Source organism: Pituophis catenifer, unplaced genomic scaffold (genome assembly GCF_029215685.1).
Source record: "Pituophis catenifer annectens isolate HBS135680 unplaced genomic scaffold, rPitCat1.0.hap2 SCAF_10, whole genome shotgun sequence".
Classification (NCBI taxonomy): Eukaryota; Metazoa; Chordata; class Lepidosauria; order Squamata; family Colubridae; genus Pituophis; species Pituophis catenifer.
This window is the reverse complement of record NW_027256890.1, coordinates 26,864,570-26,890,982: the sequence shown is the minus strand read 5'-3', so window position 1 is coordinate 26,890,982 and position 26,413 is coordinate 26,864,570. Positions and strand designations below refer to the sequence as shown.

At 46.2% G+C, this 26,413-nt stretch overlaps 1 protein-coding gene across 1 annotated transcript in view; it reads right to left on the bottom strand.

Moving 5' to 3' along the window:
- Nucleotides 1–1,360: 1,360 nt before the first annotated feature.
- Nucleotides 1,361–26,413, bottom strand: part of ANKRD35 (ankyrin repeat domain 35) — a 46,545-nt gene continuing 21,492 nt past the window's right edge. Inside the window, exons 6-14 of the mRNA XM_070950770.1 lie at nucleotides 17,044–17,114; nucleotides 15,618–15,724; nucleotides 11,165–11,349; nucleotides 9,217–9,254; nucleotides 6,062–8,335; nucleotides 4,513–4,602; nucleotides 3,916–3,981; nucleotides 2,521–2,594; nucleotides 1,361–1,460 (exon numbers count right to left, since the gene is read on the bottom strand). Coding sequence (XP_070806871.1) covers nucleotides 2,538–2,594; nucleotides 3,916–3,981; nucleotides 4,513–4,602; nucleotides 6,062–8,335; nucleotides 9,217–9,254; nucleotides 11,165–11,349; nucleotides 15,618–15,724; nucleotides 17,044–17,114 — 2,888 coding nt within the window. The 3' untranslated portion in view covers nucleotides 1,361–1,460; nucleotides 2,521–2,537. The remainder of the gene's footprint in view (nucleotides 1,461–2,520; nucleotides 2,595–3,915; nucleotides 3,982–4,512; nucleotides 4,603–6,061; nucleotides 8,336–9,216; nucleotides 9,255–11,164; nucleotides 11,350–15,617; nucleotides 15,725–17,043; nucleotides 17,115–26,413) is intronic.

The following is a 26,413-nucleotide window of genomic DNA, read 5'->3' as shown; positions in this document are numbered from 1 at the left end:
ACTTCACGTGATCTTGATTCTACCCCTCTGTTCACGCAGCCTGGGCATTCCTTAACTTTGTTGGCTGCCGCTGCACACGGATTCCAAGATCCAAACGATTTTCCAGTTTACCGTGAATTTTGGCAATCGGCAAGACTAAAATGGAATACGCAAGAGTCATCAAAGAAGACGCCCATCATTTATTTGTAAGGTTCTGCTTGTTTGTTTGTTTTAAAAAAAACCCCACATCCTGATAACTCAAACAAAGGTTTATCCACCTTTTGTAAAAATCAGACTAAAGCACCTTTGGGTCTCCCCCGAATATTTATATTTTCTTAGCAGTGTATATATTTCTTTGGCAAGGAATGGCCCGAAACAGGAACGGCAGTGCAAAAATTTCGGCCAGGGTTTCTCAACCGTGGGTCTCTGGAAGACGCGTGGACTTCAATTCCCAGAATTCCCCAGACCACACATCTGCCAGAGGCCACAGTTGAGAAACGCTGATCTAGAACAGTGATGGCGAACCTTTGGCACGCGTGCCACACGTGGCACATGGAGCCCTCTCTGCAGGCACGCGAGCCGTTGCCCAGCTCAGTACCACCCCATATGTGTGCATGCCTACCGCCAAGCAGCTGATTTTTGGGTCTCTGCTACGCATGCAAGGGGGGGGAGCACATGCAGGAAATGCGTGTGCATGCCCGGGGGTTGCGCGTACATGCGTGGGGGGCGGTGGCGCACCCCCTGCGGCCCATTTTGGGCCTAGCAGGCCTCCCTGCAGCCTCTTGGACCAAAAACGGGCCACAGAGGCTGCAGGGAGGCCTGCTAGGCCCAAAACGGGGCGGAGGGGTCATGCATGCATGCATGCACGGGGTACAGGGTTCAGGGGGCCATGCACATTGCATTATGGGTACAGGCATGCACGCGCGCTGTTCCATGTGCACGCATGTACTTTCGGCACGCGACGACAAAAAGGTTACTCATCACTGATCTAGATCATCCCAGCTCTTCGAGAACCTGCTTTTAGTTGCATGCATTGCAACAGCCCATCTTAAATCTCCGTGCCAAATTGCTGGTTGTAAAGTACAGGGTGATTTCCGAATTTTAATAATAATTACGGGATGAGAAATATTTGATAACTCCCAGCTCTGGTTCGTGGTTCCTGCTGGCGTCCGTCCAATGAAGAGCAAGTCCCTCGCAAGAATGGCTTACGCCCCAAAACCTCACGGCAGAGAAGAGCCTTGTCCTTTTAGTTTCTCTCCCTTTCCCCAACCCGGATCTCCATCTAAAGAGCGAGGCGGATGTCCAGAGACACCCGTGCAAACGGAGGTCCCATTTCGCATTCGGAATTCCAGCCACTGGCCAAAAAAGGCAGATGGTCTGGCGTGCTTTGCAACGTTGCATCCTTCCTGCGTGGTTTTGGGCAACGGGCGATCCCCGAAATCGGAGCCGGCTCTTGGGAGGATTGGGAGCTGGTTTCTCGCCTGCAGGAAGAGAGGATGGAAAAAATGGTTTTAGTGCCGTGAACATTTGGGGCTGTGAAATTAAAATCTGGAATGGAAAAAAAGGGATCGCAATTCCCTCTGATTCCCAAACGTGTGTTTGAAGGCAACTTGGATTTGTTTGGGAAAGTCCACGTTTCAGATGGCGTTGAATTGATCCTGCGGTTGAGACGCTGAATTTTTTTTTCTTTTTTTTTTTTGTAATCATTTTTATTTTATTTTTTTAAGGTACAAAAATTCCAGTTTCAATTGAACAGTGTGTTGTCAGGGTACAAATCATTTTAGAAAGTAATAATCGAAGTATTCACAACAATAATCGTTGCATTAATATCAATCGTATTAATGTTAATAACTGTAATAATCATACTATTTATTTAACCAAGTTAACCTATCTTCCTTATATCATTGATCCCTTTCACATATTTCCCTCTTTCTAGCTCCTGTTTTTGTCAGCTAGCCGTTGATAAAATAACTCCCAAGTCAAAAAATATTCATTCTTTTTTTTTTCTTTAATTGTAAATGTTAGCTTATTCATTTCTGCACATTCTAATATTTTTCTAATCACGTCTTCATCTGTTGGTTTTCCATTGTTGTGCAAATACTATTCTTGCTGCAGTCAATATATGTAAAATCAGATATACATTCCCTTTTGTTGGGAAAATACCCAACAAAATGCCTCTGGTTTCAAGTCTATAAATTGTTTTATCATTTTTTTCCAACCATGTATTTTTGTCCAGTATTTTTTTGCTTTTTGACATGTCCACCACATATGATAGTATGAACCGGGTATCTGGTGACATTTTCAGCCAGTCAGTTCTTAAATGGTTCTCCGACTGAGCCTGCGAAGCTGTCCCTGGAACTGCCTGCCACTTGAGAAAAAAACAGAAGTGTGGGAGACCCTTAAAAAAAACTGCTGGTGGTGAGTGAAATCTCGTTTATCAGGAGGGGAAGATTTAGGGATCAAATGAAATTCTGAATAATGGCGATCATAGATGTGATTTTTAGAAATATATATATATATATATATAAATATGATTCTTACTCAGAGTTTTCCAGACTTCAGTCTGTCCTCAGGATCCGCAACAGCATGGCGTGGACTTCTTCATCCATGTACCCCTGCATTGGAGAAAAAGATCGCCCCAATAATGTAGATTCTAGCATCACTGGCCCACGCAAGGATTTCCCTTCAAAGCAAACACTCATTCTTCAATTTCTTTGCCAGAAACAAATCTAATAGTGCTAGTCCTTGACCTACGACCATAATTGGGAGCCGTGGTGGCGCAGTGGTGAGAATGCAGTACTGCAGGCTAATTCTGCCCACTGCCACCAGTTCGATCCTGACCGGCTCAAGGTTGACTCGTCCTTCTGTCCTTCCGAGGTCGGTTAAATGAGGACCCAGATTGTTAGGGGCAAGAGGTTGACTCTGTAAACTGCTTAGAGAGGGCTGGAAAGCTGTATATGAATCTAAGAGCTATTGCTATGGCTATTCTATTCTATTCTATTTTTTCTGTTCTATTTTCTATTCTATTCTATTCTGAATTCTATTCTATTCTCTATTCATTCTATTCTATTCTCTATTCTATTTTATTCTATAGAGAAAGGGGCGAAGGGGAGAGAGAAAGGGGGAGAAAGGGGGCAGGTAGATAGATAGGGAGAGGAGACAAAGAGAAAGAGAGAAGGAGAGAGGAGGAAAAGAGGGAGGAGGAGAGAGGGAGAGAAAGGGAGAGTGAGGGAAAGGAGAGATGCGGGAGAGAGAGAAAGAGACAGAGGGAGAGAAGAAGACATGGGGAGAGAGAGAAGAAGAAGAAAGGGAGAGAGAGAGAAAGGAGAGGGGGGAGAGAGGGAGAGAGAGAAAGGAGAGAGGAAGAGGGAAGAAAGAGAGAGAGAGAAGGAGAGAGAAAAAGAAAAAGAGGGAGAAAGGGAGAAAGGAGAGAGGGAGAGAGAAGAGGGGGAGAGAAGGAGAGAAAGAGAAGAAGAGAGGGAGAAAAAGAGGACGAGGGAGAGATAAAGGGAGAGAAGAGAGGAAGAAAGACGAGGGAGAGATAAAGGGAGAGAAGAGAGGGAGAGAGAAGGAGAGAGAAGGAGATAGGGAGAGAGAAAGGAGAGGGAAAGTGAAAGGGAGAGGGAGAGAAAGGAGAAGAGAGGGAGGGAGATGAGAGAGGGGGAGATATAAAGGGAGAGGAGAGAGGGAGAAAGAAGAAGAGGGGGAGAGAGGGAGAGAAAGAGAGAAGAAGAGAGGGAGAAAAAGAGGAGGAGAGAGAGATAAAGGGAGAGGAGAGAGGGAGAAAGAAGAGGGAGAGAAAGAGGGGGAGAAAGGTGGAGAGAGAAGAGAGAAAGAGAGGAGAGAGGGAGAGAGAGAAAAGAAAGAGGGAGAAGGAAAGAGAGAAAGGAAAGAGGGAGAGGAGAGAAAGCTGCTGGAAGCTCCCACCTGTCTTACCTGGGCTGCATTGAGCAGGTGAGTCCTGTATATGGCCACGATTTCTTGGTGATTCTTTTGCGCAACCTGAAAGAAGCCAAGCGAAGGGGTGAGAAACGGCCCATGGGGGCTCAGCAGTCAGCAGACTCAACAACCCCATACAGGCAGTCCTCAACTTACGACCATCCTTTCAGCAACCCAGAGCCTCCTTGACTCTGCATAATGACTGCAATGGGAAGAGCTGGAATCGCATGGCCGCCTCGCTTAAGCAACGGCAACAATTTATTCGTCATAATTCTGGGCTCCATTGTAAGTCGTAAGTCGAGGACCAGCTGTCCTCGTGCATAACATACAGCATAAAAACCAATTTCCCCAGCCACTACTCCACAGAGATTAGCTGGACCGCGTGGCGAAGGAAAGATAATATATAGGGCAGGGAGGAGTGGGCGGTTCCAGCAGGTGGTCGATTTTACCGGTTCTCCGAACCGGCTGAATCCCTGTGCAAAAGTCTTGGTAAGGTTCGCCAGGACCAACTGGTCGAAATAGTACAAATGCCAGCACCAGAATCGCTTCGTATCGCAAGTGTCGCACCCCCACGCCAAGTCCTGTGTGACTCACCTCGTTCTGCAGGATCAGCCGAGTGCGTTCGCTCCGTAGGTTCAATATTTCGCTCGAGAGCTTCTCCGTTTCCTTCAGCAGCTTCTTGATCTGAGGGGGAACCAAATCAGACGGCACGGGTATAGTCCTCGACGTACGACCGCAGAGGAGCCCAACACTTCTGTGCTTAAGCGAGGCAGTGGTGAAGTGAGTTTTTCCCTCATTTTACGACCTTTCTGGCCACGGTCGTTAAGTGAATCGCCGCAGTTGTTAAAGTTAGGAACCTGGTTGTTAAACGAATCCAGCTTCCCCATCGACTTTGCGGGTCAGAAAGTCACAAAAGGGAATCAGGTGACCCTGGGACACTGCAACCGTCATAAGTACATGCCAGTTGCCAAGTGCCTGAATTTTGATCACGCAACCGCGGGGATGCCACAAAGGTCGTAAGTGTGAAAAATTGTCATAACTCACTTTTTTCAGTGCCATTGTAACTTCGAACAGTTGCTAAATGGATAGATGTAATTGTTGTGGTCCGCCAGCAGCCCATGGAGCTGGCAGCGGAGTCGGACAGTGAGGAGGCTGGGGAGGACCATGGGCCAGTCCTGGAGTCTGGGGAGGGTACGGATGAGGGCTCTGCGTCGGAGGCAGAGATGGGGCCAGGGCCATCTGGGAGTGATACACAGACTCCGGAGCCCCCAAAGTCAGACAGCAGAGATGTAGAGGAACAGGAGGAGCCTGTTCCTAGTGTGTGCATGTGCAGAGCTGCCAGAAGGCAAGAACAAACAAAAGGGACGACTCGGGAGTAAGGCCTGGAGATGATTGGCGCCTTCCAAAAGGCTTAAAAGAGAAGCAAAGGCACATGGGCCCTTTGCAGGAAAGCAACGTTGTTAACTCTGTTCCCAGTCGGCATCTCTATTTGATTCTGGAATCCGTGTGGCTTTGCCAAGTAGGCTGGAAACAGGCCTTCCCCACCCCCCCACCCCCCGAGGCCATCCAGAGGCAGGAAACAGCCTGTTTCCCTACTTCTGGTGGGCCCAGGAGGCCCGAAAATCAGCTGAGCTCGCGTGCCCACTGATATGATCAGGTGGCACGCATGCCATAGGTTCGCCATCACGGGTCTAGGGGTCTCCTGCTTGAGCAGGGGGTTGGACTAGAAGACCTCCGAGGTCCCTTCCAACTCAGTTAACTTTCACATATCATCTTGTATATGGGTTTAAGAGACCTGATACAGCCACTTGTCATAGGGTCTCCTGCTTGTACAGAGGGTTGGACTAGAAGCAGAAGGTGGCATTCAGCCGGTTTGCACAAAACCGTAGCGGCAATCGCACCTTTCCCGGCTCCAAGTCATACTATTTAAGCACGTTTTTGAGGCCGGATGCATGCGCGGAAGGCGCACAAGCAAGCAAAGTGCATGCACAGACAGTGCGCGCACGCGATGTGAGTGCGCGGGGGTAGAACTGGTGGTAAAGGTAAGTGAAACCCACGCCTGACTAGAAGACCTCCAAGGTCCCTTCCACCTCTGTGATTCTGTTAAAAGTTGCCTCTTCTCCCCGCCCCCTTTGGTTCTTACCTTGGCGTCTCTCTCCTGGCACATCTTGGCGATGTCGTCCACTTTCTTATTCAGCTTGTCCACGTTGCCCTCCAACTTCTGGGACTTCCCTCTCAGCTCCTCCACTTCTTCCTCGTGCTCCAGAGCTTCGGCCATCAGCTCTTGAGTCTTCCGCAGTTCGCGGTCCAGGGCATCCTTGTGACGGGTAGATGCTCCCCTGGCTTCCTCGTATTTCTCCCGGAGAGCCGCCAGCTCCTCCCCCAAGACCTGAGCCCTGGTGGATAGCATGCTGCAGATCTTCTCGTACTTGCCGAGGACTTGTTCTTCCTCCCGGCGCAGGTCAGCCATCTGGGCCAGGACTCGGTCCAGGAGCTGCATCAGGCTGACTGCCTTGAGGTCACCTTGAGTCACCTGAGATGCAACCAGCAGCTTCTTCATCTCCTGCAAGCCTTTCTCCAGTTCCACCATCTGCTCTCTGACCTTCCAGTTTTCCCCGATGACCTCGGAGGCCTCCAAGAAGATCTCTTGACCGGTTTTGTCATCGTCGGGGCTCCTGGGATCAAGCAGGAGGGTCCGGTCGGCCTCCAAGGCACGGTTCTCCTCTTCCATCTCGGACACCAGCTGCAAGGCCTCGTTCTGCTTCCTCACCACGTTGTCCAGCTTCCAGTGGAGCTCCTTCAAGATGCAGCTGTCCAGGTTGTCGCCGATGATGCCGCTGGCGTCTTGGCTCACCTTCTTGAGGAAGTTGTTCCTCACGAACATCACCTCCTTCCTCTGCTCCTCCAGCTTCAGGCGCAGCTTGCCCGATTCCTCTTTCTCCAGAGAGAGATCCTGGGACAAGACCTCCACCGTCTGTTTCAGCTCTTCCACCAGGCGCTCGGTCTTCTCTGCTCGAGGAGAACCCTCCGTGGAGCCATGTAACTTCTGAAGTTCTTCCTGAAGCTTCTCCCTTTCCCTGCTCAGCTGGGCCAATTCCTGCACCAGGCCACCGTTGTTCTGCTTGAGGTCCCACACTTCCTTCTCCATGTCAGAGCTTCTCCGATGGCATGGACGGGCCTTGTTTTCCACCCCTTCAGGTTTCGGCCTGAGCTTCACCTGCCCCACAAGACCATTATGGAGCTGGGTCTTTTCTACCCCATCTTTCTGCAGCTCCTTGACGGTCTCTAAGCGGGCTGGCTCGTGGCTAGAGCCATTCTTCTCTTCTTCAGGAAGACCGTTGCCGTTGACCAAGGTTTTGGAAGGAGGCTCCAAAATGGCTTCTTGGAGAGGTCGAGCTTTGTCCACGAGAGCAGAACAGGCCTGTTCCAGGTTAGCCAGAGCCCCCTCCAGGCCGGTGACAACCTTCTTCCAGGCCGTGACGCATTTCTTAACCGCGCCGGATGGCACCGCTTGGAACTGCAGCCTGCTGCGGACGGCCTCCTCGGCTTCCTTCTTCAGGTCCTCGTTTTCAGCCAACATGACCACCATCTCCTCCCGGGCCCTGAACTGGGTCTCCTCCATCTCCTTAATGCACTGGGCCACCTTTGCCTGGGCAAGGCTGGTCTCGGGAGGACCGGCCAGGTGTTTTCCCAGGAGCCCCCGCAGCCTTCGGTTCTCGTCGCCCAACTGCTGCGTCCGACCCTCCATCTCCTTGAGGGCCGCGTTCTGCGACTTCTTCTTGGCTTCGAAGACCCCGATGACGGCCCTCATGTTCTCCATGTGCCCCTCCATCTCCTCCACCCGCCTGACCGCGGTGGCCTTCTCCTCCAGGGCTGCCTGGAGCTCATTCCGCAGGTGCTTCAGCTCCTCCGCCTCTTCTTCACCAGGCCACCGGACCGTCCCGGCGGGCTGGAGCTTGGTGGGACTGGTCACCTCACCTTGCGTTGAAGCTTTGGCCAGCTCCTTCTCTGCTTCCTGCTGCTTCTTCCTCTCCTTCAGGTCTCGGACTTGCTGGGCCAGAAGGTCTAGGCAGTGATCCCCCTCCGTGTGATCGTGGCCGAGGTGCCGACTCAGCTGCCGCCAGTCGCAAACACGTCCCTCCCGATCAGGCAGGAGCTGGCCAATCTCCTGTACTTGGTCCCAGACCTTCTCCTTCAAGAGCTGGCACCCCTTGGAGAAGACCTGGCACTCTTTGGTCTTTTGGTCCAGCTGCAGTTCCAGCTGGATCACTTTCATCTTTTCCTCCCGGAATCTGCTCTGCCATTCCCGTAATTCGGAGCCTTCCTCCGCCTCTCCTTCATCGTCACTCTGGTCGCCCACCTCGCTCTGGAAAGCCAAGCTACTCACGTCGGTGTCTTTCCCGCTCTCGGAGGGCACCTGCGGGAAAAGGGACAGAAATCACACAGGTAGTCCTCGACTTGCCTTGACTCAAGGGAGGTACTAATCCCACTCTATAAAGCCTTAGTAAGTCCACACCTAGAGTACTGCATCCAGTTTTGATCACCACACTATAAAAAAGAGGTTGAAACTCTAGAAAGAGTGCAGAGAAGAGCAACCAAGAGGATTAGGAGGCTAAAACAGATGATGAACGGTTGCAGGAACTGGGCCTGGCTAGTCTAGGGAAGAGAAGGACCGGGGGAGACAGGAGAGCATCTTCCAATATTTGAGGGGCTGCCCCAGAGAGGAGGAAGGAGGACAAGCTATTTTCCAAGGCACCCGAAGGCCAGACAAGGAAGAATGGATGGAAACTGATCAAGGAGAGATGTCAATTACACTTTCAATGACCTACGACCACAATTGAGCCCCGAATTGATGTTGCTAAGTGAGACATTTGTTAAGTGAGTTTTGCCCCCGTTTTACGGCTTTTATTGCCACCTTTGTTAAATGAATCACGGCCGTAAGTAAAAAAATGCAAACAAACTGCTAGTACCCTGTTTCCCCTAAAATAAGACCTCCCCTGATAATAAGCCCAATCGGGCTTTTGAGCGCATGCACTAAAATAAGCTCACCCTGAAAACAAGCCCTCCCCGAAAATATTTAAATGCACGCGCAGCCGGTCCCTGCCGTTTCCTCTGGTTTCCTCCACGCGCCCCAAAATAATAAGACCTCCCCGAAAATAAGGCCAAGCACTTTTTTCAGGGTTCAAAAAAATATAAGACAGGGTCTTATTTTCGGGGAAAGACGGTACCAAAGAACTAAAAAAAATCCCCACCAAACCCCTGGTTCTTTTAATTGAAAGTATAAATGGCTGCTCTTACCTGTGAACCAGTTTCCGACGAGTCAAACAGCCCCAGTTCTGTGGAAACAGAAGCACCAAAAATGAACCGGATGAAAGGATGTGTCGAAAATATCAGGTTCTTTTACAGGGCTGGTGGGGTGGGGTGGGGACTTCTGGGCCAGGTTTCTGGGAGATCCCTTTGCTGCCTTGGTTAACTTCGCATGGGCAGACAGACACGGACTCCTTCCATGGGTTGACAATCTCCCAGTTTTTCAGATAGATAGATTGACTGAGTGATCAGATTGACTGTTTGATTGATAGATTGAGTGATAGATTGATAGATTGAGATACACTGATTGAGTGATAGATTGAGTGATAGATTGATTGAGAGATTGAGAGATCAATTGTTTGATTGACAGATTGAGTGATAGTGATAGAGTAATAGATTGAGTGATCGATTGATCGATTGAGTGATAGATTGAGATATACTGATTGAGTGATCGATTGATCGATTGAGTGATAGATTGAGATATACTGATTGAGTGATAGTGATAAAGTAATAGACTGAGTGATCGATTGATTGAGTGATAGATTGAGATATACTGATTGAGTGATAGTGATAAAGTAATAGACTGAGTGATCAATTGATTGAGTGATAGATTGAGATATACTGATTGAGTGATAGATTGATTGATCGATTGAGTGATTGAGTGATAGATTGAGATATACTGATTGACTGAGTGAGAGATTGATAGATTTATTGAGAGATTGAATGATCAATTGTTTGATTGATAGATTGAGTGACTGAGTGATAGATTGATAGATTGAGATACACTGAGTGATAGATTGATAGATTGATTGAGAGATAGAGAGATCAATTGATTGATTGATAGATTGAGTTATAGTGATAGAGTAATAGATTGATTGAGTGATCGATTGAGTGACTGAGTGATACATTGAGATATACTGATTGAGTGATAGTGATAGAGTAATAGATTGATTGAGTGATTGATTGAGTGATCGATTGAGTAATTGAGTGATAGATTGAGATATACTGATTGAGTGATAGATTGATCGATTGATTGAGTGAGTGATTGAGTGATAGATTGATCGATTGAGTGATTGAGTGATAGATTGAGATGTACTGATTGACTGAATGATAGAGTGATAGAGTGATTGATTGAGTGATCGATTGATCAATTGAGTGATTGATAGATTGAGATATACTGATTGATTGAGTGGTATTGATAGATTGATTGAGAGATTGATTGATTGATAGATTGATAAATTGATTAATAGATACATTGAAAGATTGATATAGGCAAATAGACAGAGACAGATCAATCTATCAGTCATTTATCAATCAATCACTCAATCAGTCTATCTATCTATCTATCTATCTATCTATCTATCTATCTATCACTCAATCTATCCATCTATCTGAAAAACTGGGTGATTTTCAACCAGTGGTTGGAGTCCCATCTCTGTCTGCCCATGTGAAGTTAACCAAGGCAGCAAAGGGATCAAGGAGAGATTCAACTTAGAAATAAGGAGAAACTTTCTGACAGTGAGAACAATCAACCGATGGAACAGAAGTTGCCTTCAGAAGCTCTGGGAGCTTCAACACTGGAGGCTTTCAAGAAGAGACTGGACTGCCATCGGTCAGAAATGGTGTAGGTAGGGTCTCTTGCTTAGGCAGAGGGGGGTCGGACTAGATGACCTCCAAGGTCCCTTCCAACTCAGTTACTCTATTAATCCTTACTAGTCCATGCCAGCCATTGAGTTTGGAATTGAAATAGAAAAAGGAAAACGTTCGTGGAGATGGCCCCAATTCTTCCTCATCGTATACTTTATCTCCTCTAAAAATATGTGCCACTCAGTTTCCAGATTGGAACTTATTTTTTAGAGGGAATAAAGTATATTTCCAGCACATACTTTTGTTGCCAGATCGACACGAGTCGCGATTTCTCCGCCCGGCTCCCCAATACCTCGTTTTTTCCATCTCTTCAAGGCAGTCCGGATCTGTCTCCGAAGAATCCGGTTTTTGCTTCGCGTGGCGTAGTACAAGGCATCGTGGTCGGTCTTATCCATCAAAGCCACGTTGGCCCCGTTCTGCAGGAGAAGGTCAGCTGCCTCCGCGCCTCCGTTTTCGCACGCAAGGATGAGAGCCGTCCTGGACAAAATGGGGAGAAACCGTGTAACAGATTAACAGAGTTGGAAGGAGCCTTGTAGGTCATCGAGCGCGTGCCCACACCAATAATTCAATGTGCCCTGCCCCCCGCGCATGAGTGCGCAACTCCCCCATGCGCTCCCTCCGCTTTTGACATGCGATGTCATGGTGGGCCCCGTAGGCCGATTTTTTGCTCTCTTGGAGCCTGGGGAGGGCGAAAATGGCCTTCCCCACTCCCCTGGAGGCCCTCCGGAGGCTGGAAACAGCCCGTTTCCTGACTTCTGGTGGGCCTGGAAGATCCCAAAATAAGCTGGCCAACTTTTTATTTTATTTATTTTATTTGGTTTGTGATTTTTAAATTTTTGGGCCAAATTTATATATATTTAATTGTTCTTAATATTTGTATTTCATGTTCTTAATTCTGACTGTGCACCGCCCTGAGTCCTTAGGGAGAAGGGCGGTATATAAATTGAAAAATAAATAAATAAATAAATAAATAAATAAATAAATAAATAAATAAATTATTTTATTTTATTTTATATCAAATTTATATACCGCCCTTCTCCCTGAGGACTTCTGGTGGGCCTGGAAGACCCCAAAATAAACTGGCCAGCTTTTTATTTTATTTATTTTATTTTATTTTATATCAAATTTATATACCGCCCTTCTCCCTGAGGACTCAGGGCGGTGTACAGCCAAAGTAAAAACATAAACTACAATCATTAAAATACAATTAAAAAGATATATATATATATATATATATTTGGCCCCATAATTAAAAGCAATGACAAAACAATTAAAAACATTTTTAAAAAGTGTTAGGCCAGCCCGGCTTGCTGGAAAAAGAACGTTTTAAGGGCACGGCGGAAGGCACCGAGGTCTTGGATTCTCCTTATCTCTGGGGGCAGCTGATTCCAGAGGGAAGGTGCCCCCACAGAGAAGGCCCTCGCCCTGGGGGTCGCCAGCCTACATTGTTTGGCTGATGGCACCCTGAGGAGGCCCTCTCTGTGGGAGCGCACAAGTCGATGGGAGGCCGTTGGTAGCAGCAGGCGGTCTCGAAGATATCCAGGTCCTATGCCATGGAGCGCTTTAAAGGTGATAACCAACACCTTGAAGCGCACCCGGAAGACCACTGGGAGCCAGTGCAGCTCACGCAGGAGCGGTGTTGTATGGGAGCGCCATGCAGCTCCCGTGACTACCCGCGCGGCCGCATTCTGGACCAGTTGGAGCCTCTGGGTGCCCTTCAAGGGGAGCCCCATGTAGAGAGCGTTGCAGCAGTCCAGGCGAGAGGTGAGCTAGGAGCTGACCTAGGGCAAACCTCGCGTGCCCAGAGATATAGCTCCACGTGTCACCTGCGGCACGCGTGCATAGGTTCGCCATCATGGCCCTACATCATTTTCGACAAATGGCAGTCCGGTCTCTTCTTGAAAGCCTCTCAAATATTGGAAGACTGCTAGACTAGCCATGCCCAGTTCCTGTAACCATTCTTCAGATTACAGATTAACAGAGTTGGAAGGGACCTTGTGGGTCATCTAGTCCAACCCCCCCTGAAGCAGGAGACCTGACACCATTTCTGACAGATGGCAGTCCGGTCTCTTCTTGGAAGCCTCCAGGGATGAAGCTCCCACAACTTCCGAAGGTAACTTCTGTTCCATCGGTTGATTGTTCCCACTGTCAGAAATTTTCTCCTTATTTCCAGGTGGAATCTCTCCTTGATCAGTTTCCATCCATTATTCCTTGTCTGGCCTTCAGGGGCTTTGGAGAATAGCTTGATCCCCTTCCTCCTCTCTGTGGGAGCCCCTCAAATACTGGAAGGCTGCTATCCTGTCTCCCCTGGTCCTTCTCTTCACTAGACTAGCCAGGCCCAGTTCCTGCAACCGTTCAGTGGTTATTTAAGAGAATGACACAGTTGGAAGAAATCTTGGAGGTCTTCTAATCCAACCCCCAATTCAAGCAGGAGACTTCCTCCACTTACACCCACAATGGAGCCCAAAATTCGTATTCCTGAGTGAGAAATTGGTTAAGTGAGTTTTCTCCCATTTTACGGCTTTTCTCCCCACGTTTGTTAAGTCAACCATCCAAATTCAGAGGCTTGGCAACTGGCACGTACTTATGACCGTTGCAGTGTCCCGCAGTCACGCAATCCCCTTGTCAGCACTTCAAGCTGCATTTACTCTAGTGCTGACATAAGAAGGAGAAGCGGAGGCGTCTGGAAAGGGACGTTTGACTTTTCACCTACTTATTTTCCCTGGAGATAATATCCCCTAGGAGATGGGATGGGAGGGGGGAAATTCCTTTGAGCTGGAGCAGTAGATTAGGGGTAGAGTGACTTGGAAGATGGCCAATGAGTGCAGGGGAGTGGGGAACGGAAAGAGAGGGTTTTGGGTCTGGAAGTCAGTGTTGGCTGCGATGAGTCGGAGCTAGAATCTCGTGCTTAATAAATGGGAGTTTTTCTTCAAAGACTTTGTTTGAAATGCAATTTATTTGAGATGACCTCAAAACCTGACACCCTTTTTGCCACCTGACAAACAAAGTCAATGGGGAAAGCCAGATTCACTTCACTTAACTGCAGTGATCGACTTAACAACTGTGGCAAGAAAGGTTGCAAGATGGGGCCAAACTCACTTCATGTCTCACTTAGCCGCAGAAATGTTGGGCTCGATTGTTGTTGTAAGTCGAGGACTATTGGTAATCACCAATAGTCTGGACTGGACTGATCCCACTGTCATCATCATCATCATTTAACAACCCCATAATTCCTTTCGGGGTGGAGTCTGGGCAACTGAATGGAGCCGACTGTTTATTGGCCGGATGCCTTTCCTGTTGCCAATGCGGAGTTATATCCAGTAGATATATTCTCATTGTGCCCAGAGAGAGAAATATCTGCCTCTACCTAGGATCGAACTCACAGCCTCCAGATTGTGAGGCGAGAGCTCCATCTATAGGCCACTACACCACTCTACTGGACTGATAGTACTGTACCCCGATAATATAACGTACTACTTGCTTTGAAATAATAATACAGTGGTCTAAGCATCCTGTTATTAACACAGCTGCCTGCAATTTACTGCAGGTTCGAATCTCGCCAAGGCTCAAGGTTGACTCAGCCTTCCATCCTTTCTAAGGTAGGTGAAATGAGGACCCAGTTTGTGGGGGCAATAAACTGACTTTGTATAAATATACAAAAAGGATGAAGGCTATTGCTGAGCACATTGTAAGCCGCCCTGAGTCTCCGGAGAAGGGCGGCATATAAATCAAATAAAAAAATAAAAAAAATAAAAAAATAAAATGTATATTTTTTAAAAAAGGACAAAAAAGAAACTCCCTCTGCTTGCCACAGAGACGAATTTGGACATCAGGGAACAGTTGGTGCAGTTCTTCCCACATCTGGCCCCACCTCTGGATTTGAGGGACACCTAGTTCTCTAGGCCAGAGTTCCCCAATCTTTCCGGGTTGGCGGCCCGAGCTGGGGGGGGGGGGGGCGGGATGGGGAGAGGGAATGATATTGTGGGATGGGCAGGCGCATGTGTGTGCGTGAACACCTGTGACATTTGTGGCGACGCTCACGTGAGTGAGACCATGCGTGCCCGTGGGCGCTCACACACCGGACAGCCACTCACCTGGCCCAGTGGCGATTAGGCTGTGGGTTGCAGCCCACAGGTTGGGGACCCCTTCTTGTTGTGGCCTGTCGGCCACCGGCCCCTCCAGCAGCCGAATCGGAGGAGGAGGAGGAGGCAGGGAGTCAGGGTCAGCATCAGAGCAACCTGAGAGCTCCAAGGGGGAAGAGGGAATGGAGCTGTCAGAGAGAGAGAGGCAGAGGCAGAGCCTGGGTCGTCCGTCAGCCCTGGAGGTGGCTGATGAGGAAGAGGAGGAACAGCTGGGTCCAGTGCCTGAAGCACAGAAGGCAGAGGAGAGGAGAACAGTGGAAATCTATGGGCTGGTCCTTGGGACGGAAGAGCCATCGCTGCTAGTGAAGCCCCACAACTAGCTCTGGGGATAAAAGGCAGGGGGCGGAGATGAATAGATGTGGCAGATGACTATTCCTCTCCCTGCCGGACAGACTTGTTAGCCTGCGAGAGAACATTTTTGCCGGGGCTGCCGGTGCTCCTAATTAAAGGAATCTTTTGAGTTCACGTCAAAGGTTTTGTCATGTTTGAGGAGCTGGGTCAGACCATTTCATTAAGCGACTAAACCTTTTGCCTCTCCCGATTCCAGGCTGCCGGATTTTGCGGCCTGCCTCGCAGGGTGGTCGCCGCAAAGGAGAGACTCACTTGCCATCCTTATCCGGGAGGTCGACCTTGGCGCCCCTCTGGAGCAGCTGAGAGCAGATGGCCGTCTGGTTCCCCTGAGCCGCGATCATCAGGGGCGTCCGGTCATTCTGGAGCCAAAAGGAGAACCATAAAACTCAATTTTGGGCCCAAAGAAGGGGGGCGGGGGGGGGGGGGGAAAGGACAGCACCAAAGCAAGGATGAGCAGCGGATGGTTCCGGAACCCATCTTGGGGCTTTCTGGAACGCTGACCTTTTAGCTTGCTTTTTCCAATTAGAAACCCAGTTGGAAGATCATTTAAAAGCAATTTATTGGAGTGCTTTGATAAAGTGGGGGGGGGGTCTGCCTATGAAAAAAGGGGGAGCCTGGAAAAATGGCTTAGGTTCACTTGGTTTAGAAATGGTGCTGTTGATGAGCCATGGTGGCGCAGTGGTTAGAGCATGGTACTGCAGGCTATTTCTGCTACCTGCCGGCTGCCTGCAATTTGCCAGTTCGAATCTCACCAGGCTGAAGGTTGACTCAGCCTTCCATCCTTCTGAGGTCGGTAAAATGAAGACCCAGATTTTGGGGGGGGGGGGCGCAATAGGCTGATTCTGTAAACCGCTTCGAGAGGACTGTGAAGCGGAATATAAGTCTAAGTTCTATTGCTATTCCTTCCTTCCTTCCTTCCTTTTCTTCCCCCAATTCGTCTCTTATTCATGTTTTCTTCTACCTAATTCCTCCCTCCCTCCCTCCCTCCCTCCCTCCCTTCCTTCCTTCTATACTTCCATCCATCCATCCATCCTTCCTTCCTGTTTCCTTCCTTTTTATTTCCTTCCTCCCTCCCTTCCTTCCTTCCCTCCTTCCTTCCTTCCATACTTCCATCCACCCATCCATCCTTCCTGTTTCCTTCCTTCCTTTTTACTTCCATCCACCCATCCATCCTTCCTGTTTCCTTCCTTCCTTTTCATTTCCTTCCTTCCATCCATCTATCCATCTTTCCTGTTTTCTTCCTTCCTTTTCATTTCCTTCCTTCCATCCATCCATCCATCCATTCATCCATCTTTCTTCATTTCCTTCCTTCCTTCCTTCCAGTTACAATGCAGTATTGCAGGCTAACTCCACCCACTGTCAGCAGTTCAATCCTGACTGGCTCAAGGTTGACTCAGCCTTCCATCCTTCAGAGGTGGGTAAAATGAGGACCCAGATTTTTGGGGATAAACTGAAATGGGCAGGTTTTACCTTTATATAACTAGCATTATGACCTGAAATAGCCTTCCCCCAATATAGTGGAAGTTTTTTCCATTTTCCCAGTAATAAAAGTAAAATTTACTACAGTAGTAAAAAAATAATAATATCCCAGCTATTAAAAAAGTGCCTTCCATTAATCAAAAATTGTCAATAGGAAAAAAAACCTCCTTAATGACTAAGTTAGTAAATGACTTTTTACCTTATCCGTAACATCAAGGAAGGCTTCTTGGTCGCAGAGAAGCAAGACACTGGAGGCACAACCAGATAAAGCTGTTGGGGGAATTAAAAAAGGGGTTTAAAATTTTGAAAAACTCAGATTTTTACAATGTGCCCATAATAGTAAGAGCCTGTAGTACAGTGGACTAAAGCACTGTTATTAACATCTGCTGCCTGCAATTACTGCAAGTTCAAATCTCGCCAGGCTCAAGGTTGACTCAGCCTTCCATCCTTTCAAAGGTAGGTAAAATGAGGACTCAGATTGTGGGGGAAATAAGCTGACTTTGTATAAATATACAAAAGTATGAAGGCTGTTGCTTAACGCATTGTAAGCCGCCCTGAGTCTCCGGAGAAGGGCGGCATATAAATTAAAGCAAAAAAAAAAAAAAAAAAAGTAAATGCAATTTTCAAGACCAAAAGTTTAAAAAAAAAAAAAATTGTAGCAAATTTGACTAATCTCTGCTAAACATCATAAACCCTAAATTTCATTTAAAAATAAATAAATAAAATAAAAGTAAAGGAGGAATGTATCTTTTAACAAAACATGCGCGTACTCAAAAGTAAGCCTCGGTGAGAGCCGTAGGACTGATGCCGCTAGGATAATTACTATCCTCCTTAATTTCACATAACAGTAACAGAGTTGGGAGGGAACTTGGAGGTCATCTAGTCCAACCCCCTGCTCACACAGGAGGCCGATACTAGGGATTCAAACCGCCCAACTGCCGACTGTTCTGATCAACAAGCTCTGTGTCTTAGCCACTGAGCCACCTAGTCATGGCCATCTGTAGGATGGTTGTATGATACCATAGAATTTTACATGAGATGGGCGTTAGTGAACTTTACTTATTAAATTTATATGCCATTCATAGCTTGTCTTCCATTTGTAACCCTTCCTTCCTGCTTTTTCCATCTTTCTTCTCAACTCACTGTCCCATCACAATTTTAATTTATTTGGCATCTACAGAGGTCATGCAAATATATATATATATTTTATATATATATAGATAGATAGATGATAGATAGATAGATAGATAGATAGATAGATAGATAGATAGATATAGATATAGATATAGATATAGATATATTGTTTTATTTAAATATAAGGCTTTAACTTAATTTAATATATGGTTTTATCTTAATTTAATATATGATTTTAATTTAATATTTTATCCTATATTGTATTGTCCACTAGATAGATGATAGACAGATGACAGATAGTACGACAGATGACAGATTGATAATAGATAAAAGATAGATAGAAGGTAGATGATTGATAGAAGATAGATAATAGAAGGTAGAAGGTAGATGATAGAAAGATAAGAAAGGTAGGTAAAATGAGGACCCAGATTGTGGGGGCAATAAGCTGACTTTGTATAAATATATACAAAAGTATGAAGGTTATTGCTTAGCGCATTGTAAGCCGCCCTGAGTCTCCGGAGAAGGGCGGCATATAAATTAAAGCAAAAAAAAAAAAAAAAAGATAAGAAAGAAAGATAAGAAAAATAGATAGATAGAAAGATAGATGAAAAATAAATGAAAGGTAAATGAAAGAAAGATAGAAAGATAGATAAAATCGTAATAAAATCACCATAATACGGAATCATAGAATTACAATTAGTTCTCCCAGCACAACTATTGTTAATTCACAAGAAAAACTCAGAACAGATTTGGTACAAAACTTTCTGCAACCAAATTGCAATTTTAATATCATCCTAAGCGGAGCAATTAAATAACTGGGGAATAATTTATCTCCCATGTTTAACTAATTTAATGTATGTGGGTTGATGATTAAATGTAAATCAAATTCAGAATTTGTCCAGGTTTACATTTTCTCACCCTTGTCTAACGTCTGTGTCTCCCCAAATATGCCAGTAAGCATTTAGAAAAATTTTTTTTGCAACCCTGGGCTAAATGGCAATAAATGCTTGTATAGCAAACTGTGCCAGCTCAGCCACTGTGGTTCGTGACTACAGCTTTGAAAGAAACTGTAAATAAACAAACCATGGTTTAGTGCAAGATGGGAAACCATGACTAGGCGTAGGCATAGAAAAAAAAATCACAGCAATACATGAAAGATAATTACGAAATACTGTAAATAAATAGTGCTATAATACTGTAAGTAGTCGTACTGCAAAAATTCCTCCAAGTTCTGCTGACAGGTGATTAAAGATGTAAGTGATGTAATTTGGCATCTGCATTTATTTAAAACCAAGCATGAAATTATAGCGAGGCAATTAAGAGGATTTAGGATGGAAGCTCAAAGCTGCATCAGTGTTAAAACTACTGTATGTGACGAACAAAGTATTTAATAAGGCTGTTTCATTCATTCAGATCTCGGATGTCTTCTGCTCGTCTTCCCTTTATTTTTTTGAGCAGAGTATATATTTGGTATAAAATGGTTTGTCGTGAATGCGACTGCTTGAGGGCTCCTGGATTGGAGCTGAAAGGTGAAAGGGAGCAGAATGCCCCCTCCCATATGTTGGGGTAGACCAAGTGTCTTATGGAAAACACACACACACACACACACACACACACACACACACACACACATATATTTGTTTTCTGAGGTTTTCGCGGGTGTTTGTATGTAGGTCTTTGGTTATTTGGGTTTTCTCTCGCGTAAAATTGGAGGTTTCTTGGCAACGTTTCGACGAAGTCTCATTCGTCATCTTCAGGCTGGTGTCTTCGGCTTCGTGCTTCTAGGAGCAATGTGTGTGATCGCAGCTGTTTCTTCCTTTTAACTGCCAGTGGTTCACACAATCAGTTCACACCCCCACTGGCAGTTAAAAGGAAGAAACAGCTGCGATCACACACATTGCTCCTAGAAGCACGAAGCCGAAGACACCAGCCTGAAGATGACGAATGAGACTTCGTCGAAACGTTGCCAAGAAACCTCCAATTTTACGCAGGAGAAAACCCGAATAATTTTGTCAGGGTTTTTTCCTATGTAATATATATATATATATGCTCTGTAAGGATTTTTAGAAGATTTTAAGCTGGGATGTTAACCAGGATTTTAAAGATTTTAACCAACTTATTTATAATGACGCGGGAAAACACCCGAGATTTTAATTTTTTGCATATATATATATATATATATATATATATATATATATATATATGTAGGTCTTTGGTTATTCGGGTTTTCTCCCGTGTAAAATTGGAAGTGTCGTGGCAACGTTTCGACAAAGTCTCATTCATCATCTTCAGGCTGGTGTTTTCGGCTTCGTGCTTCTAGGAGCAATGTGTGATCGCAGCTTCCAACACTTCCAATTTTACGCGGGAGAAAACCCGAATAACCAAAGACCTACATAAGGGAGTATACTGCTTCCCTTTTGCCTTTCAGCTCCAATCCAGGAGCCCTCAAGCAGATATTTCTTTATCAGCATATATATATATATATATATATATATATATATATATATATATATATATATATATATATTTTCTAACACCTAGCAAGAAAAGAAAGAAGCCCAGAACCGAGTAGATGAGATTCTACTGAGCTGGAGCTACAAAAAAACCTTGGCTACGTAGGGAAAACCTGGCTAGAAGAAAAACACACATAGACCCTACGAAGAAGTAAGAAAATTGATACTATGCCTTTACAGGGAGGAGATGGGTGTGGCCTACTGATGAAAGCTAACGAGCTAGAAATGGATCTATTTAGGTCTCCCACCTAGCAGTGAGAGCTTGCTAGGTGTTAGAAAAGAAAAAAGCCCAGAACCGAGTAGATGAGATTCTACTGAGCTGGAGCTACAAAAAAACCTTGGCTACGTAGGGAAAACCTGGCTAGAAGAAAAACACACATAGACCCTACGAAGAAGTAAGAAAATTGATATATATATATATATATATATACGACATATATATATATATATATATATATATATATATATATATGTCGTTCCCGACTCTAGTGGGGCAGTGCTCATCTCTGTTTCAAAGCCAAGGAGCCAGCGCTGTCCGAAGACATCTCCGTGGTCATGTAGCCGGCATGACTCAATGCCAAAGGCGCACGGAACGTTGTTCCCTTCCCACCAAAGGGGGTCCCTATTTTTCTACTTGCATTTTTTTACGTGCTTTCGAACTGCTAGGTTGGCAGAAGCTGGGACAAGTCACGGGAGCTCACCCCGTCACGCGGCGCTGGGGATTCGAACCGCTGAACTGCCGAACCCTTTCGATCGACAAGCTCAGCGTCTCAGCCCCCCGTTTGCAAATTCTGTGGGAGGCCTTTGCCGACATGTCTGCAAAACTTTACATCTAAGCAATGGGGGCTCCCCTGTTTGAAAAGGTAAGAGCAGCTCGGTTTACCTGTTAGTTTGGTTAGGGAAGATGTGCGAATGCAGAGAGCTGACCAACCTCCCTTCGACAGGTGATGGATCTGTGCAGGCCTCACACACCCTCGAAACACACCAGGGCTTGTCCCAGCTTGTCCTGATGCTACTTTTCGAAATCTATCCATTTACAGCAGATTGTATGGGCCAATCAAGAGCTCCGGCTACTATCGATGCATTTGCAGGATGAGGTCCTAGTTTCCCTTGAAGGGTCACAGCTGGAGGAAAAGGGTGGCCCCTTGCATAAACGTGGGGTAACGTAGCCCTGGAGTTCCCAACCACACACAACTTGATGTTGTGAAACTGACTAGATCGTGTTCCCTGATAAAATGCAATTGTGAAATGGAGGAGAGAACCAAGCCTTCTCGGGGGAAGTTACTCAGAGGCTGCAACAACCCTTGTGAACCTCAGCAGGGAGCAGAGCCTGGATGGTGTTAGAAGCAAAGAAGGATCCGATTTAAGTTAGGGTTTGAACGGGATGGGAGACCACCTGGGAATCCAAAAAGCTGGTGGCTCAAATAACAATTCAAGTAACACCCGCAAAGAATAACAGAAAAACAGAGTTGGAAGGGAACTTGGAGGTCTTCTAATCCAACTCCCAGCTCAAGCAGGAGACCTTATACAGGCAGTCCTCGACTTGCAACCGTTCATTTAGTGACCAAAGTTACAACGGCCTTGAAAAAAGGGACTTATGATCATTTTTCAGTTACAACTGAAGGGATCAAAATTCAGACGCTCGGCAACTGATTCACACTTAGGACCATTGCTGGGGTCCTGGGGGGGGTCACGTGATCCCCATTTGCGACCTTATGACAAGCAAAGTCGACGGGGAAGCCAGATTCACTTAACAACCGGGTTACTCACTTATCAGCTGCAGTGACTCACTTAATGATGGTGGCAAGGAAGGTCGCAAAATGTGGCAGAACTCACTTAACAAATGTCTCAACAACAACAAAAATTGGGCTCAATTGTAGTCGTACATTGAGGACTATCTGTACCAGACTACCTGTGCAGTCTATTTTTGAAAACCTCCGGTGATGGACCACCCACAGCTTCTGGTGGCAAGCTGTTCCACTGGTTAATTGTTCTCACTGTCAGGAAGTTTCTCCTTAATTCCAGGTTGCTTCTCTCTTTGATTAGTATCCATCCATTATTTCTTGTCCTGCCTTCTGGTGCTTTGGAGAATAAATTGACCCCCTCTTCTTTGGGGCAGCCCCTCAAATATTGGAATATTGCTATCCAGTTTTGGTCCCCACGCTATAAAAAAGAGGTTGAGACTCTAGAAAGAGTGCAGAGAAGAGCAAGCAGGATGATGAGGGGACTGGAGGCTAAAACAGACGATGGACGGTTGCAGGAACTAAGCCTGGCTGGTCTAGTGAAGAGAAGAGGAGGACCAGGGGAGACAGGAGAGCCTCTTCCAATATTTGAGGGGCTGCCCCAGAGAGGAGGAAGGGGGTCCAGCTATTCTCCAAAGCACTGAAAGTCCAGAGAAGGAATAATGGATGGAAACTAATGAAGGAGAGAAGCAACCCAGAATTAAGGAGAAATTTTCTGACAGTGAGAACAATTGACCAGTGGAATTGCTTGCCACAGAACTTGTGGTGTTCCAGCACTAGTGGATTTTAAGAAGAGACCGGACAGTCATTTATCTGAAATAGTGTAGGGTCTCCTGCTTGGGTGGGGGGTTGGACTAGATGACCTACAAGGTCCCTTCCAACTCTGTTAATCTGTAATATGAAGAATGGTTGCAGGAACTAGTGAAAGAGTCTAGTGAAGAGAAGGACCAGGGGAGACAAGATAGCATCTTCCAATATTTGAGGGGCTGCCCCAGGGAGGAGGAAGGGGGTCAAGCTATTCTCCAAAGCCCCTGAAGGCCAGACAAGGAATAATGGATGGAAACTGATCAAGGAGAGATTCAACCTGGAAATAAGGAGACATTTTCTGACAGTGAGAACAATCAACCCATGGAACAGAAGTTGCCTTCAGAAGTTGTGGGAGCTTCATCCCTGGAGGCTTTCAAGAAGAGACTGGACTGCCCTCTGTCAGAAATGGTGTAGGGTCTCCTGCTTAAGCCGGGGGGGGGGGTTGGACTAGATAACCTACAAGGTCCCTCCCAACTCTGTTATCCTATCCTATCCTATCCTATCCTATCCTATCCTATCCTATCCTATCCTATCCTATCCTATCCTATCCTATCCTATCCTATCCTATCCTCTATTCTATTCTATTCTATTCTATTCTATTCTATTCTATTCTATTCTATTCTATTCTATTCTATTCTATTCTACATTTAATGAACGTGATCTGTTAATCTCTTAATCTAATTCTTCTTTTCATTAGACACTAACCCATCTAATTCCTGCAATCTAAAGCAATTTTAGCCTCCAGTCCCCTAATCATCTTGGTTGCTCTTCTCTACACTTTTTCTAGTGTCTCCACATCTTTTTTGTAAGAAAGACAAAAAAGCTTCCGTCCTAATTTGGGGATCTACAGCCACCAGGAGCTCAAACTAGATTCAAGAGACTTCCTGGCGACTTGGTAGGATCCCTGGGAAAACTTATTATTCACGTTTAAGTTCTGCTAAGGTGTGCACAACTGTAGATGATCAACGGGCTGTTTAAAAAGAAGCAACAGCCACTCCTCTTATGCGGTTGCAAAAAAGCTGTCGAACTTGGAAGGAAGATTTAATTTCGGGGCCTCCTGCATGGAGGAGGAAAGTCATAGAGGTTCACGGAATCCGAGGGCTGGAAGGGACCTTGGAGGTCTTCTAGTCCAACCTCTGCAACCGTTCTTCATACAATTTTTGCCTCCAGCCTCCTAATCTTCTTTGTGGCTCTTCTCTGCACCCTTTCCAGAGTGTCAACATCTTTTTTTTTATAATGTGGCAACCAAATTAGGATGCAGTATATATTATCTCTTTGCATAATCTTGGGGTGTTCCTGAAGTCAAATATACATGTCCCAGGGTAATGTTGCAATCTGGGTTAGTCACAGGGATCAGGTTATAGATTAACAGAGTTGGAAGGGACCTTGTAGGTCATCTAGTCCAACCCCCCACCCAAGCAGGAGACTCTACCCCATTTCTGACAGATGGCAGTCCAGTCTCTTCTTGAAAGCTTCCAGTGATGAAGCTCCCACAACTTCCGAAGGCAACTTTGATTGATTGTTTTCACTGTCAGGAAATTTCTCCTTATTTCTAGGTTGAATCTCTCCTTGATCAGTTTCCATCCATTCTTCCTTGTCTGGCCTTCAGGTGCTTTGAAAAATAGCTTGGCCCCCTTCCTCCTCTCTGGGGCAGCCCATCAAATATTGGAAGAGGCTCTCCTGTCTCCCCTGGTCCTTCTCTTCACTAGACCAGCCAGGCCCAGTTCCTGCAACCGTTCATCGTCTGTTTTAGCCTCCAGTCCCCTCATCATCTTTATTGCTCTTCTCTGCACTCTTTCTAGAATCTCAACATCCTTTACAAATTAACAAAATTGGAAGGGACCTTGTAGGTCATCTAGTCCAACCCCCCGCCCAAGCAGGAGACCCTACTACACCATGTCTGACAGATGGGAGTCCAGTCTCTTCTTGAAAGCCTCCAGTGATGAAAGTCCCACAACTTCCGAAGGCAACTTCTGTTCCATGGGTTGATTGCTCTCCCTGTCAAACAGTTCCTCCTCATTTCTAGGTTGAATCTCTCCTTGGTCAATTTGCATCCATTATTCCTTGTCTGGCCTTTGGGTGCTTTGGAAAATAGCTTGACCCCCTTCCTCCTCTCTGTGGCAGCCCCTCAAATATGGAAGATGCTCTCCTGTCTCCCCTGGTCCTTCTCTTCACTAGACTAGACATAACTCAGTTCCTGCAACCGTTCATCGTATGTTTTAGCCTTGAGTCCCCTCATCATCCTGGTTGCTCTTCTCTGCACTCTTTCCAGAGTCTCCACATCTTTTTTATAGTGTGGTGACCAAAACGATGCAGGATTCTAGGTGTGGCCTTACTAAGGCTTTACAGAGTGGGATTAGTACCTCACTTGATCTGAGCTGGTCATTTGCATCCTTTCCCTGAGGATGGGCTCCCAGCACGAGTCCAAAAGCTTGGAAGACTAAACCACTGGTCCACTGACCGACCCAGATCGGATCCTTGATGTCATCGACTGGGAATATTCTAGAACTTGAGCTCCGAAGTCATTCAGAAAGGCCCAACATAAGGCAGTGGGAAATGTTCGGTTTTGATTTTGAGTGTTTTGAGTTTAGAGTTCGGGTTCTGGTGACTTCAGGAATACATCTTTACCTGAAACTGACTCGATTGTGTTCTCTGATCGTATGCCGTTGTGAATTGGGATTCGAACCAGTGGTGGAATGTAAAATTTGTTGCTACCGGTTCTGTGGGCGCTCCCATGTAACACCTCTCCTGCACGAGCTGCACTGGCTCCCGGTGGTCTTCCGGGTGCGATTCAAGGTGCTGGTCACCACCTTTAAAGCGCTCCATGGCTTAGGACCGGGGTATATACGAGATCGCCTTCTGCCACCGGCAGCCTCCCACCAGCTAATACGCTCCCACAGAGAGGGGCTCCTCAGGGTGCCGTCGGCCAAACAATGTTGACTGGTGACACCCAGGGGGAGAGCCTTCTCTGTGGGGGCACCTGCTCTCTGGAATGAGCTGCCCCCCGGAGATTCGCATGATCCCTGACCTACGTACCTTTCGCCATGCCCTTAAGACTCTTTTGTTCCAACAGGCCGGGCTGGCTTAGAAAATGAATTTTAAATTGGGTTTTTGTAGCTTTTAACATAAGGGCCAAATTTATATATTTATTTTAAATTGTTTTTAAATTTTGTGAGGGCAGTATAGAAGTTTAATAAATATATATATATAGAGTGCTCTGTAAGGATTTTTAGAAGATTTTAAGCTGGGATTTTAACCAGAATTTTAAACATTTTAATCTAACTTATTTAACATGACGCGGGAAAACACCCGAGATTTTAATTTTTTGCATATACACACCCGCAAAAACTTAAGAAGACATATAACTTAAGAA